The sequence below is a fragment of the Phalaenopsis equestris genome, unplaced genomic scaffold, assembly GCF_001263595.1.
Source record: "Phalaenopsis equestris unplaced genomic scaffold, ASM126359v1 Scaffold000422, whole genome shotgun sequence".
In the NCBI taxonomy this organism is placed as follows: domain Eukaryota; kingdom Viridiplantae; phylum Streptophyta; class Magnoliopsida; order Asparagales; family Orchidaceae; genus Phalaenopsis; species Phalaenopsis equestris.
In genome coordinates, this window is record NW_018164863.1 from 79,705 (window position 1) to 93,911 (window position 14,207).

Below are 14,207 nucleotides of genomic sequence, written 5' to 3' on the forward strand. Positions count from 1 at the left end.
CTACCCGCTACATCAACCATATTTAAAGGAACAACAGGCCTCCCAGGTATACATGTTTGATTTACATTACAACATTTTACTTTACAGCACACTATACTGTTCTTTTCTATTGAATATTCTACTATTTTCCTATACTGCATGCTTTACTACTCCTATACATATTGTACTGTCATTGCTTTTCTTTGCTATATCTGCTACTGTTTCTTTTACACACTATACCTTAGAGTAAGAGGTTAGTAGTTGATTTTATAGGAGGTACTCGGCAGCAGATCGTTGACTCAACAATTGCATGTACCTTTAAAATTATCCCCTAGGATAGTTGGGAAGCCACCAGAGTTTCCCCTGAATCTGTGATATCCCCTACTCTTCATTCCTTTGGATTCCTTAAAATAACTGTTCCTATTTGAGCCACTCTCATTCGATTTTCCAGTGTCCAATCTTGGAAACATAAACTTTGAAATCTTGAAGGCAAATCCACTGATCTTAATCGAGTCTTCTTAAGTGACCCCCGTCATTTAATATGTAATTAATTATAGGGGCTTATCTCTATAGGGAACTTGGAATCTAGGTAAAAGAAACCTTATCTAATCCTTATATTAGGTAGGGGAACTTGCCAACCATACATAAAAGTTTTTGCAAATCAAACTGATGTCACAAACTCTTTAGTTTATGTGGTTGAGCCTATTGTCAAGTGGTATGCTTATTCTTCGGGATAGTGTATTACTTGTGGTATCGTTGTTACTTGTGGTATCGCGCTCGGTCATCCAAACTATTCAATATGTGAGACTCGTTTGATGTCATCTATTTTTAAATTACAATGTTACTTTCAAAAATCATATTTATATTAAAATTATTTTCATATTTACAAAAAAAATCATCCATTTTCCAAAATAACGTCCGACAGTGTCCGGAGGTGAGGGGTGGTAGTTGTTTTGGAGCTTCCTCAAATTGTTAAATTCAAACACATAGGAAGTCACTCTTAAGCTATGTTTCTAATGCCTGGAAAAATTATATTATATTTAATTTGCTTCCTACTAGACATAAAGAAAATAAAATATATGCAAACAGAATACAATAAATTCATTTTATTTCAAACCAAATAGCCCCATAGTAGAGGGCAAAATCTTTGTTATATTTCTTGAAAGTTTGACTCTGTAGAATTTGAAATAAAATCATTTGAACAATTATTTATTCATTAGCAATAACTGATGACATGTTTAACATCACTTTCCTTTCTTTCTTTTGTTTTTAAAAGCATGCTTGGCTGGTATAATTTTTATAAGTTTTAATTTTGGAGAAATTACATATAGAACACTCAAAACATTGCTATTTACAAATCAAGCTAACTCTCATCCAGTTTTCAAATTCTCTCTCAAATATCAAAATTCTTGATAAAACCCCAATCCATAATTTTCATGTTTATCAAATTCTCATTAGTTTGACCCTGACACTCGTAAATCCATCAATTTAGTAGTTCAAAAAATCATTTGGGTGCTTTATTTGTAAATAGCTGTGTTTTGAGTGCTCTGTATGTAATTATCACTTTTATAATTTGCTTATAAAAACAAATCAAATTGTTTTTAAAAACAACTTATTTTAAAAAAATACTCAAAATACCGAAAAATATTTTGAGTATTTTTAAAAATAATTATCTTAATCAAACATGTTTTAGTTAAAATCAAAATCTAAACAAACAAAAAATAAAAATTAAAAAACAAAAGTGATCCACCATTGCCCCTTAGTAAATATCATAATCTTAGAGCCAACCTAACTTGCATTTAAGCGTCTCTTGAATTTTCTTCGGAAATTGGAATTAAGTGCAAATAATCTTGAGGGTATCTCTAAAATATTAAAGGAACGAATGTGAACGAAAGCTTTTACTTCTATATAACTCTATTTGATCATACCACTTCTTGATCTAAGTATTCGTTTAACTGTAGCAAGAGCACGCAAAATTGAGCGTTTCTTATCACAACCCTTCTTTGTGGCAGAAGTCTTTACTGGTTTTCCAGGGAAATATGTTGGTCTAGCAGAAACAATTCGGGGGTTTCAATTCATCCTTTCCGGAGAATTAGATGGTCTTCCCAAGCAGGTCTTTTATTTGGTGGGTAACATCGATGAAGCTACCGCGAAAGCTATTAACTTAGAAGAGGAGAGCAAATTGAAGAAATGACCTTAAATTTTTGTGTGAACAAGACCAAATTTGGTCTGATAAGCTAAATCACAGTTGATTCAATGAGGATCCACCAAGCTGGGGAGTTCATGAATAGGCACCGTTGCACCAATTAGGAGGACTCATTTGATAGTTTCAAGAAGTTTGGCGTGTTAGAGCTCTGGATAATTTTCATGATTTTTAAGTAGATTTGTTTATTCTTATTTTTATTTTTTATAATATTTTGATTTTCTCTATCGGTTTACATGAATTTTAGACTTCTAAAGTCTTCAGAGATTTATATTTGCTTTTAAGAAAAAGAGATTTTAATCTAGTAAATCCAGCATTAGTAATAAAATTTGGCCTTTTGTTTTTTTTTAAATTTAAATGGGGCATCAAGAGCCAGAAAATGACGGAAGGCTAGCCTTTTACCCCGTGTACTAGCTTCCTTTAAGAATATCAAAATATGCTCCAAGAACTAGAAATCAATGACGGAGAATCTATCGCCTCTGAATCACCTTTTTTTAAGTACGAGCAAAAGGGTGAAATCCTAGAGGGAGAGAAACTAAGAAAAAAGGAGTGCTGCCTGTATTTCTATTTTACAGCTCTTACTCAGGGTAAATATTTCATATGGCTTAGGTTTTTCAAAGTTAAAGGCTGTACCACTCTCTCTCTCTCTCTCTCATTTTGCTTTCTTGTAATGCTTTGAGAGTGCAAAGTTCTTGGGGTTGTCTAAGTAAATTTTTTTCTTGTTTTCAGCTTTTTCTTTTGATTGGTTTGGTTGTATCCTCATTCCTCACAACAAACTCTCCATGATTACATTAATCATGTAAAAAAGATCGCTGAACCCAAATAACTGACACAGGGCTAATGACAATGATGATGATGAAGGTGGTGTAAAATAAATATTAAATCATTTAGGGCTTTATCTCTTACTTCATGTTGTTTTTTTTTCATCCATCATTCACCCGCATTTTTAATAGGATAAAACTTATTCATGTTCCACTTTTGCATTTTACTAGGTTTGCAGATGCTTTTGAGGATCAAATTAGGTCAGCTGTGGAAAATGCTATTACAAAAAAAATTACTGCGGGGACAGGAAAGCTTGACTCATTGTTGCAGTCTCTACCAAAGCAAATTAATATGGCTAATATTGCACCATTAAATGTAACGTTTGTTGAAGACCCTGTGGTTCGAAATTCTTCTATTGAGTTCTATATTAATGGCTTGTTTGTTCAATCAAGTAGAGAGTTGGTAGCGAGCTATCTGCATAAGCAATCTCCAGTTTATTCTGTTTACTGTGGCAGTACATTAAAGATGGTAGGGATCTCAATCAATGAAGCAGTCTTTGATTCTGCGTCCATGGTGTTATTTGAGGTAACAACTTGCCTTGTGATGGTTATTTAGCCAAAATATTACCTCTTTTATGATAATTATATTTTAGGGGGAATTCTCCTTAAGTTTTTGAGTTGGCTTTTATTTATTTTATAGTATTTTGTCTAATTTGTAATAATTTTAGGATGGTTCCATATTAAAATTTTAGTTTTATTTAGAATTATTTGTGATACAAGTATACTCTTACTTCTGTCTTGCATATAATAGGATTTTGCCATTTGCAAAGCGTTTTAACCCTCCTCCCTTACTCTTGTGGCATGTCCTTTGACGTATTTATTGCCTAACAGCATCTCGTTATAAATTTCCTACATTGATTATTATTGCATGTCTGATAATAACCCGATGACGTTTGTTGTCAAATAATAATCAAATTGAGGTATTTCAATAGATGCCTTGTACTAGTTTTCGGGATCTTTCCAGTAACAAGGTGTTAGAAAATAACTAGATTGAACGAGGAAACTGTAGAGGTTTGAAAATAAATATCTTATTAAAAAAAAAATGGATTAAAAAAAATGAAAATAAACTCTTAAACCTTAGATGAATTTCCTTTATAGTTATTATTATTATTATTGTTTTAATAATGCCATTGTAGATGAGATAATGTGATTTCTATTGTTGGTTATATCCTGTAAATTGAAATACAAGGACTTAAAACAGCTTAATATTATATGCTGGGATCCATATGTCCCAATGTTTGTATTTGGCGTATGATCAAATGGTGATGCCTAAAAGCATCTTAATCTGGAAGATCTGTTAATGAAAAAAGAACTAATTATCATCGTGCTTATATGGTCGTAATCATCCTTACCTAAGTTATTACGGTTCAGATTTTTTAGTCGCTCAGTTCCATTTGTTCTTGTTTATGAGCTATTATGCCTACACTTGCGGGGCCTTCTTCAAGCTTAATTTTTTTGAATGATCGACAACCTGAGGACATAAAAGTCTGCTGATTAAAGAGCCAAAGTAGTCCCCTGACTTTCCACATTGGGTCATTTTAGTCCCTGAGTTTATAAAAGTGTAAACTAAGTCTTCAGACTGCTTTAATTGGGGGTAAAATAGTCTTTAATTGTGGATTATTTCAGTCTATATTAAAAAATTCTGAGGATTAAATTGACAATTTTATAAACTCTGGCACTAAAATGACCCTATGCAAAAAGTCAGCGAACCATTTTAGCACTTTTCTCCAAATTAAAAAAAAAGTAGCACAAGTACCTAGAAGAATTAGCTCGCTTGTTCTTTTACCATTTTCTATCTCTAGTAGCATGCATTAATTTTATATTTGCGTTGTTTCAGGAAGGATTGTTTCATTGGATTGTTGACAAAGTTCCTGATCAATCTCTTCTAAATACTGCCAGCTGGAAATTTATTATTCCTCAATTGTACAGAAAGTACCCAAATGATGAAATGCAGCTGAATATTTCATTATCGTCCGCTCCAGTGGTGGATATTACACAAAAAGGTTTCGTTGCGACCATTTTCTTAGACATGATAGTTGAAGTCTTCGAGGGTAACACAACAATTCCAGTGGCTTGCATATCTGTGGTAGGCTTCTTTCATGCAACTATTCAGTTATTTCTTATGCATTTTGCCTTGTACTTTTTTTTTTCACTTTCTTCTAGCACTCAGAAACATTGTTTATCACATAAACATTGTTTATCACATAAACATTGAGAATATCACAATATGAACAAATATTTAGGGAATTCTTTAATTTTCAATGATCAATTGTTTTGTGTTATAGGGAGTTTAAAAAAAAACAATGATTATTCTCTCAATTTTGTTGCATGCTGAAATGAAATATTTCAAGTACTCATTTCTATCCTAAGTGATCACTCAATTTATGGCATTGTGATGTCGGAGTTAACCTAAACCACGACGCAAACGATACACATTTTATTGCTGATTTCAAAAGGATTACAAGGACAATGATGCAACAATAGCACGACACGGATAATGATAAATGCAACTTGCAAAAATTAAAATAAAAGTAAATAATAAAAGAAAAAATATTTCTCTCGAGCAAGCGCGGTAGATCCAGAGTGGAAGGGGTTCCGAGATGCGCTCAAAGGGTGGTGGCTTGTTGGGGGATGTAGAGACGACCAACGAATGGGGAGGGAAACTCCTTCAAAGGATTTGCTGACTGGAGGGGGCCGATGCCGAGGTACTGTTGTCGCTGGTGGGACGCAACTGACCTGCAGTCGCACGACCCACAAAGGGGAGGAGTCGCACGACTGTCCTGAGTAGAAACAAGCGCTAGCGGGATCTGTAGGTGGTTGGGGCGAGCAAGAGGGGTGGATATCGGCTCGTCGATGTCGAGGAAAGGCGTTGTCGGAAGCTGCGAGTGATTGGGGGAGAGCAGGAGAGTCAAAAAGCGACTCATCTGTGCAAAGGAAGGATGCTAGCAGGAGATACGAGTGATTGGGGCGAATAGGGAGGGTGATCAACGACCTGTCTGTGCGGGAGTGGGATGCCAGCAAGGGCTACGAGCGTCTGAGAAGAGTTGGCGAGATTGGTTCACCTAGGGGGTCACCACGAGGGGTTGGGATGGCTACTGAGGATGGAAGGGATTGTACGGGGATAACACCACCTTGGGCGAGGTACAACCAAAGCAACGCTTGCCATCAGATACAACCCTCAGATAGGAAACGCCTTGGCGGCACACCTGAAATCAATGAAGGATCAAAACTATCTAGTAATTAGCACACCACAATTATAAATAAGATGGGAGTAGAAGGTAGACTAGATAAGTAGGAAAAATAGGCATGGATTAAAGAAGAGTGGACAGGAAAAGGTTGGAATTTGAAATGCAGCCCAAGTAGGAATGGAAGAATTAGGAAGGAGAAAATTAGAGCATGAAATGGAGAGGGGACTAAACTTTTGCCCTAATTGTTTTTGGTCGGTCTGGTCCAGCAAGAAGGCTGGATCGATCATGCTTGCGCCGACCAGAATCCCTGAGCTCCGCGTCAGTCTCCCGAGGTCGGGGGAGCTTCGACCTCATTCGTTGAAGCTTCTGACTTCTCATTGTACGGAGTTAAATTTGCGACATTGAATGTTGCCGAAATTTTAAAGTCGCTTGGTAGGCCAATTTTGTAAGCATTGTCATTTAGCTTTTTAAGTATGTGGAAAGGTTCGTCGGCTCTTGGCTTGAGTTTGTTATACGCTCTTGTTGGAAATCGCTCCTTTAGTCGTATCCACACGAGCTTGAAATGCTACCTTTTTCTGGACTTGTTTGCTTGGATTTGATATTTGTGGTTTTGTTTCGTAATCGCCTTCCCAAATTCCTCATGGAGTTATTGAATCTGGTGATAACGTTCGATGACATCCTCACTGATCTCTGATGTGGGTAAAAGCGAGACCAACTCAAGGGATATAAGCGGGTTGCGCCCGTGTACAATTTCAAACGAAGTGTCTCGTAGTCTGACTACTGGATCTGTTGTAACCGAATTTAGCTTGCGAAAGAATGAGATCCCATTGTTTGATGCTTTTTCCCACGAAGCATCGTAGAAGATTTCCAATACTCCTATTAACTCCTTTGGTCTGGCCATCTATTTGGGGGTGTGCCGCAGAACTGAATTTAAATTCAGTGCCTAATTTACCCCAGATGGTCCTCCAGAAGTGGCTCAAAAATTTGACGTCTTGGTCGGATGTGATGGCACGAGGAATGTCGTGAAGTCTCACAATCGTGCAGAAGTACAAGTTGACAATATGAGATGTGTTCAGCGTCTGGTGGAAGGCCATGAAATGCGTCATTGAGAATTGGTTTACTTTTACCATCACGGTGTTCTTGTTTCTTTGTGTGTGTGGGAGTCTTACAGCAAAGTCCATGCTTACGTGGACACATGTCGCCTCAGGTACCAGTAGAGGAGTGTATAATCTCGTAGTCTGCTTGCGAGTTTTAGTGATATGGCAAATCCTATATTGTCGAACGTGTCACTCCAAATCTCTCGTCAGTTGGGGCCGTAAGATGTGTTCTCTCACTAGTACGAGTCTTATCCATTCCAAAATGCCAGTCAATCTGTCATTGTGGTTCTCTTATACGATGGCCTCTCTCAGCGAATATCGAGGAATGCATAATTTTTTTTCGTAGAACAAGTAGCCATCCATTCGATAGTACTGCATTGTAGGTTTCTCCTGACACAGTTCCCAATTTCGTGAAAGTCTTCGTCTATCTCATGTTAAGTCTTATAATCTCAAACCCTACAACACGAGTTTTCATGGATGCGAATAGTAGGTGATGACAACTTAGTGTGTCCGTGACGCGGTTCTAACTCTCAATTTTGTTCTTGAGAACAAATTGGAATAAAAACTAAGAATTCCACCCGCGTAGCATGTCGCTCTTTTAGTTTGCTCTGATTTTTTAAAAATTTTAAAGCTTAATGATCTGTGAAGAGGGTGAACTCGTTTCATGATCTGTGAAGATGTTGTGTCGTAGCAATGATTGGTCTTTCCGGTTTTGATTGCAAGACCCACTGTATGACCAACATTTTGTTTTCATCCTCTGGAAGTTGAAGTGCTTCTTCTGCACTATCCTCTTACTCGACTTTCTTTATTTCCTAAACGACACCTTCAGCGAACGAGACAACTCGTCTTGTGGGACAGTTGGCGGCAATGTGGCAGTAACTGTGGCACCTAAAACACTTTCATGCAGGAACTGTTCTGGATGAATTACACTTTTCTGTTTCGTTCTACTTGGGGTGGTTTTCTCGCTTCCTGGTATTGACTTGTCAGCTTCGGAAGTTGTATTGTCGGCAGACGTGGCTTTAGGTGATGGATTGAATGTTGATTGTTGTCGGAAGGAAAACTATGACATGGTCTGCTTTTGCTTCCTTTCCACCTTTAATGCTTGGTCTGGACATCGCCCACCGTCCAGTAGGGTTGTAGTTGAACTACGTTGCTAATGGCGGGTTTTAGGCCCCCCAGATAACAAGCGATCATGTGCTCCTCTAGCTCGACTAACTCCCACTTCATCTGGAATCAGTCAAACTTCTCAGTGAACTCCTTGACCGAAAGGTCTCACTGTTGCAGGTTGTGGAGTTTGAGAAACATATCCTGGCGATAGAGTGAACTTGCCGCTTCCATCTCGTTTGTGTTGCCGTTGTAGATTTTCCCACCATAATGAAGTGTTTCCCTTCAATTTGATAGCGGCTAGTTTAACTTGTTTATCCTCAGGTGCGATAGTGAGGTGGCAGGTACTTCTTTTGCATAGCTTTCTTCATTTTTGCCCATAGAGTTATCTTGCCGCTTTCGTCTCGTTTGCGCTGCTGCTGTAGATTTTCTCACCATAATGAAGTGTTTCTCTTCAATTTGATAGCAACTAGTTAAACTTGTTTGCCCTCAGGTATCTCTTGTATTCAAATATGCGTTCGACCGATTGCAACTAGTCAATGAAGTCATCGAGATCTATGCTTCCGTGAAACTTCAGTAGGTTCATCTTGATGTCGAAGTCCTGGTGGGCGCCAAACGGGGGCTCCTCTCTTGGCCTCCTTTGATAGTGAATGCCAAAGCGATGTGATCGATTTTCATCGTTGTTGAAGTCTTCAAGGTGAAATGGATTTAGATCGTCATCGCAGTCTCCTCTTCGACTCTCGTGGTTGCGGTCGAGGGTGATGTTGCCTTGGGTTACGCCATCCATCTCAGTCAGTTGTTGTTGCAGACGGAAAATCTCTCGTTGTATTTCTTTCTTGGTTGGGTCTGGCGCGTATCGACATGGCAACATGACTGGGTGTGATTCAGAAATAGATGAGAGAAATGAGAAGACAAGAAAAGGAAGGAAAAGGAAAAAAAATTGGGTGCTTGGGTGGGGGCAGATATTGTGAAATTCTAGGCTTGGACTAGGGTCGGGCTAGCTCTGACACCAAATGATACTGGAGTTAACCCAAATCATGATGCAAATGACATATTTTATTGATAATTTCAAAAGGGTACAAAGACGACGCTACAACAATAACACAACACAGATAATGATAAATGCAACTTGCGGAAATATAAACAAAAGTAAATAATAAAAGGCAGAAACAACCCCCTCGAGTAGGTGCGGTAGATCCAAGAGTGGAAGGAGCTGTGGAGAGGTGCTCAAAGGGTGGTGACCGGTTGAAAGATGCAGAGAGGACCGATGGAAGGGTAGGGCAGTGCCGATAGAGGGTCGACAGATTGGCGGGGGCTGTTGCGGAGGTACAACGGTCACTAGCGGGACGCGACTGAGCTGTAGTCGCACGGCCTGCACAGAGGAGTCGTGCGGCTGTCCTGAGTAGAAACGAGCACTGGCGGGATTTGTAGGTGGTTGGGGCGAGAAGGAGGACCGAACAACCGCTCGTCTGTGCGAAGGAAAGGCGCTGGGGAAGCTTCGAGCGACTGGGGACGGGCAAGAGAGTCACCAGAGCTGGGTAGGGCAGTGGCGAGGTGCTCAAAGGGTGGTGACCGGTTGGAAGATGCAGAGAGGACCGATGGAAGGGTAGGGCAGTGCTGATAGAGGGTCGACGGATTAGCGAGGGCCGTTGCGGAGGTACAACGGTCACTAGCTGGACGCGACTGACCTGTAGTCGCACGGCATGCACGGAGGATTCGTGCGGCTGTCCTAAGTAGAAACGAGCATTGGCGGGATTTGTAGGTGGCTGGGGCGAGAAGGAGGGGCGAACAACGGCTCGTCTGTGCGAAGGAAAGGCGCTGGGGAAGCTTCGAGCGACTGGGGATGGGCAGGAGAGTCACCAAAGCTGTGATGGTTGTTGAGGATGGAAGGGACTGCACAGGGATAACACCTCCTTGGGCGAGGTACAACCGAAGAACTGCTCGCAGTCGGATACAACCCTCGGAGAAGGAACGCCTTAGCGGCACACCTGAAATCAGAGAAAGATTAAAATTGTTTAGCACTCAGCACACCACAATCATAAATAAGATGGGAGTATAAGGTAAACTAGGTAAGTAGGGAAAATAGGCAAGGATTAAAGAAGAGTGGACATGAAAAGGCAGGAATTTGAAATGCAGCCCAAGTAGGAATGGAAGGATTAAGAAAGAGAGAAATTAGAGCATGAGATGGAGAGGGGCGGAAGATTGGTTCTAGCCGGTCCGGTCCAGCAGGAAGGCTTGACCGGTCATGCTTGCGACAATCAGAACCTCTGAGCCCCGCATCACCTTGCTTGTGAGTAAAAGCCAGCCTGAGCTCGGAGTTGTTGGGGAAAAAGCAATAGATGCGGCCGTTTGGTTGTTTGTGGTGCCCATTATTCACTTAGTTGGAAAGTTTTATAGAACTTTTTCTTGTTTCAGCTCTGTTGGATCTAACATAGCTGCTTGTTCGTTTTTATCCATTAGTTTAATCATTCACAGAACACCCCAACTTTGTGATCCTTATTAGAGAAACTTGCCAGTTATCATATCATGCTTAGCTTAACTTTTTTTTATTAAAGATTGGATGACTTGTGGAATACTGAGACTTTGTTGTGTTTGCAAATGCAATCATCACTTCTGTTTTGGAGCTTTTTGAGTTGATTTTTTATGGCTATGAAAAGTATATGCAAATCTCATTTAAGACATATGGGGTTCATATATCTATAGCACTAATCCTTGGATGAGCAAAAAGAAAAAGGAGGTCTTGTCAAACATTGGGTCCAAAAGGCTATACAGTCCAACAACAGAATATAATGTAGGAATTTATTTTCAACTCGTGCGATAGGCCTTAAGAGTCTAGAACAAATAAAGAAATTTGGTATTTAAGAGGAAAGATTCATATTATGTGTAAATAAAAGTGTATAATTATAAATTTAAGAAATGAAGTTTTTTTAATTAAAAAAATATTTTAATAGAATTTCTGTTAGGAAAACAAAAAAAACATCAACTAATGGAATGGAAAGGTAAGAAATTAAATATATTTGTAATTGATACAAAGATTAAATATAAATCTAAGCAAAGAATTACAATTTATGCAAATTGAAACAATATTGTTGAATGATCTGCTCTTGTAGTGAGGATCAACCATTTAACTCTATTGGATTTGTTAAGAGAAAAGCCAAATGAGTTCTTAATAGAAACTCAATATATAAGTTCAATTATTAAAGCATAAACATCAAAGTACATGACATGCGATATGATCAATAATAATGACACAATTTATAATATAATATCAATATACCAAATTTCATTGTAGTGTCTGGCTAAAATGTTATTGCATGTCATGAATGATTAAAAATATCAACTGCTTAATAATGATTGACTGTACATCGATGTCCATGATCATTCATATGATAAATTGTATTCAATGAATTTATATGGTGACATTTTTATGTACAATTGCATTAGCCATATTGATATGTATGGTGTTTCAGCTATTCATCATAATAGCTTTTATATTTATATATTTACATAATTGTTCTGCCAAGATATCCTAACAAAAAATAGAGTTTTAAACGCCTAATGGAGTCCAATATCTCCAAGACCCCAATGCACTATGTGGGCCTGTCAACCCGACTAGCAAATGATATTACAAAATGCTCTACTGACATTACATTCATCATATACTCGTACATGTTTATATTTAAAAAACGTTATAATAACTTTCTATAAGCGGTATGCTTAGATCTTATTACACATTAAGAAGAACAAGGCTTCCTAGTGAACTTTCTGCAAAAAACAAATAGGAATTATTAGATGACTTCACTAACTTTCAAAACTATATATAGTTATGCCTAATTAATGTTTGATGTCATAATGATCTTGATTAAAATTACGATCCACTTTTAATAAAGCATTATAAGTAGTCATGATTTTAATTATTGATAATTTAATCATTCAACGCCAAGTTATCATAATTAAATACTATAAAAAAATTTAATGATCATAATTAAACTTTAATTATAATTAATATATATTTTAATATTTATGCATTAATTTTAAATAGCTAATCATTCTAGTTTGTTGTGCTAAGATGATGAGTTCTTCCACTGCCCACCTTGCATGAACATTGATTTGCTGTTCCTTTAGATCATTGCATCCTTTAACATGTTATTAGAAATTTTTGGTGTTTTTTTACAGGATTTAACCATATCAGGTGATGCTGACATATCGGGGAATAAACTAGTTAGTAGAGCTCATCTAAATGACTTCTCTCTATCATTGAAATGGAGTGAAATTGGTAATTTTCGAATGTTTCTGGTTCAGGTGAGATCTCTGTACTTCTCTTTTTCATATCTCACAAAACTTACATCATTTATGTTATTTGTGAAATTTATGTTCTCCCTATTATGAACCTATTAATGCAACTCATCCAAACTATATCCAGTATATTCTATATTCTGGATATTATGAAACCACTAACACAGTTAATTTAATTAGGGTACAAACAATTCTTGATGTGAGAATCATTGATGCCATGAGTTTAAATTCGGTTTGCGACTGATGAATTGTTGATGATAGTGAAATAGTAACATTAAGATGACAGCTATCAATTATCAGTCAAGTTATTTTATAAGCATTTCAATCTTAAATGTATAAGATGATTAATTTATGTGATGATTATTTTGGATAATTTGATGCTGGGTAACTTTTCCTTCTATATTACCATTTGAGGCATTTACATACATACCATCCAATTATATGTATTACATATCTAACGTTGAAACTTTACTTTTTACATTCATATTATCCAAATCTTTCATATCACATAAAACATTCCACTATTTTAACTTTTAAATAGTGAAATACACCTTTTTATGCGTAAATAACGTCGCGTGTATTTAAAAATTGAAGTTTTAGTGTTAGATATGCAAGTGCATAAGAATTGAGTGGTATGTATGTAAATCTTCCATTACCATTTTGAATATTTATCAACATTTCAGTCTTCAAAGAGTGGATGAGAAGCTTACTAGTCACCTATTTCTCATACATCTCATTTTTTTTTTTAACTTCTTTTACAGGGTGTGATGAGGGTTTTTCTGAACACTGTTGTTATGCCCTACATTAATATTCACCTCCGTAAAGGATTTTCTATACCTTCTTTCCATGGATTGGCTCTTCAAAATGCTCAATTAGTGACCACAAACTCAAACATTATCCTGTGCTCAGACTTAACTTTTTTCAACTCCAGTTTCATCACAGATATGTACAAAGCATAAAAAGTTGAAGTAGCAAAATCCGGTAAAGTTTGTAAATTTGAAGAATGTCTATTCTCATTCTGCAATTATTTAGAAGCCAAGCCTGTACAGTTAGCACAGGAGTTATCTTGCTTTGTTTAGTTAGAACGAAGCTCCACTCCTTGAATGAATTATAAATATTTGTTTCACTTAATTAGTGTTGTGTATGAAAATGAGCTGGCAAGCACATGTGCATGAATATGGAATATCACCTTTGAAGGGAGTGTGCTTTTGCAGAGGTTAAAATTGTAAATAAAATGTTTGAACTTATTTTAAACTTTGACTTCAAATTTTACTTTTCGGGGGGGAATGTATAAATATCATAAATGAAATTGCCAGTGGTGCCAAAAAAGGTGATTGGAGTTCACATGCAGCTTTTCTTTTGGCCATCACTGTTGACCTTCTTCAACCTCCATGTGAGTGGGATTGGCTGTACAATAACTGTAGGACAATAAAGTTCTTTACTTTAGGTTGTATATTGTGCTCAGCTGGTTTAGAACGTATTAATTATTATTGAATCATATTAATATTATAAAATTATA

General features: G+C 37.2%; 1 protein-coding gene across 1 annotated transcript in view; it reads left to right on the forward strand.

Annotated features, from left to right (window-relative positions):
• The window catches only part of LOC110027317 (putative BPI/LBP family protein At1g04970), a 31,142-nt gene extending 17,278 nt beyond the window's left edge, over positions 1–13,864 (forward strand). Inside the window, exons 3-6 of the mRNA XM_020728688.1 lie at positions 3,175–3,529; positions 4,841–5,089; positions 12,569–12,694; positions 13,450–13,864. Coding sequence (XP_020584347.1) covers positions 3,175–3,529; positions 4,841–5,089; positions 12,569–12,694; positions 13,450–13,647 — 928 coding nt within the window. The 3' untranslated portion in view covers positions 13,648–13,864. The remainder of the gene's footprint in view (positions 1–3,174; positions 3,530–4,840; positions 5,090–12,568; positions 12,695–13,449) is intronic.
• The last annotated feature ends 343 nt before the right edge of the window (positions 13,865–14,207 follow it).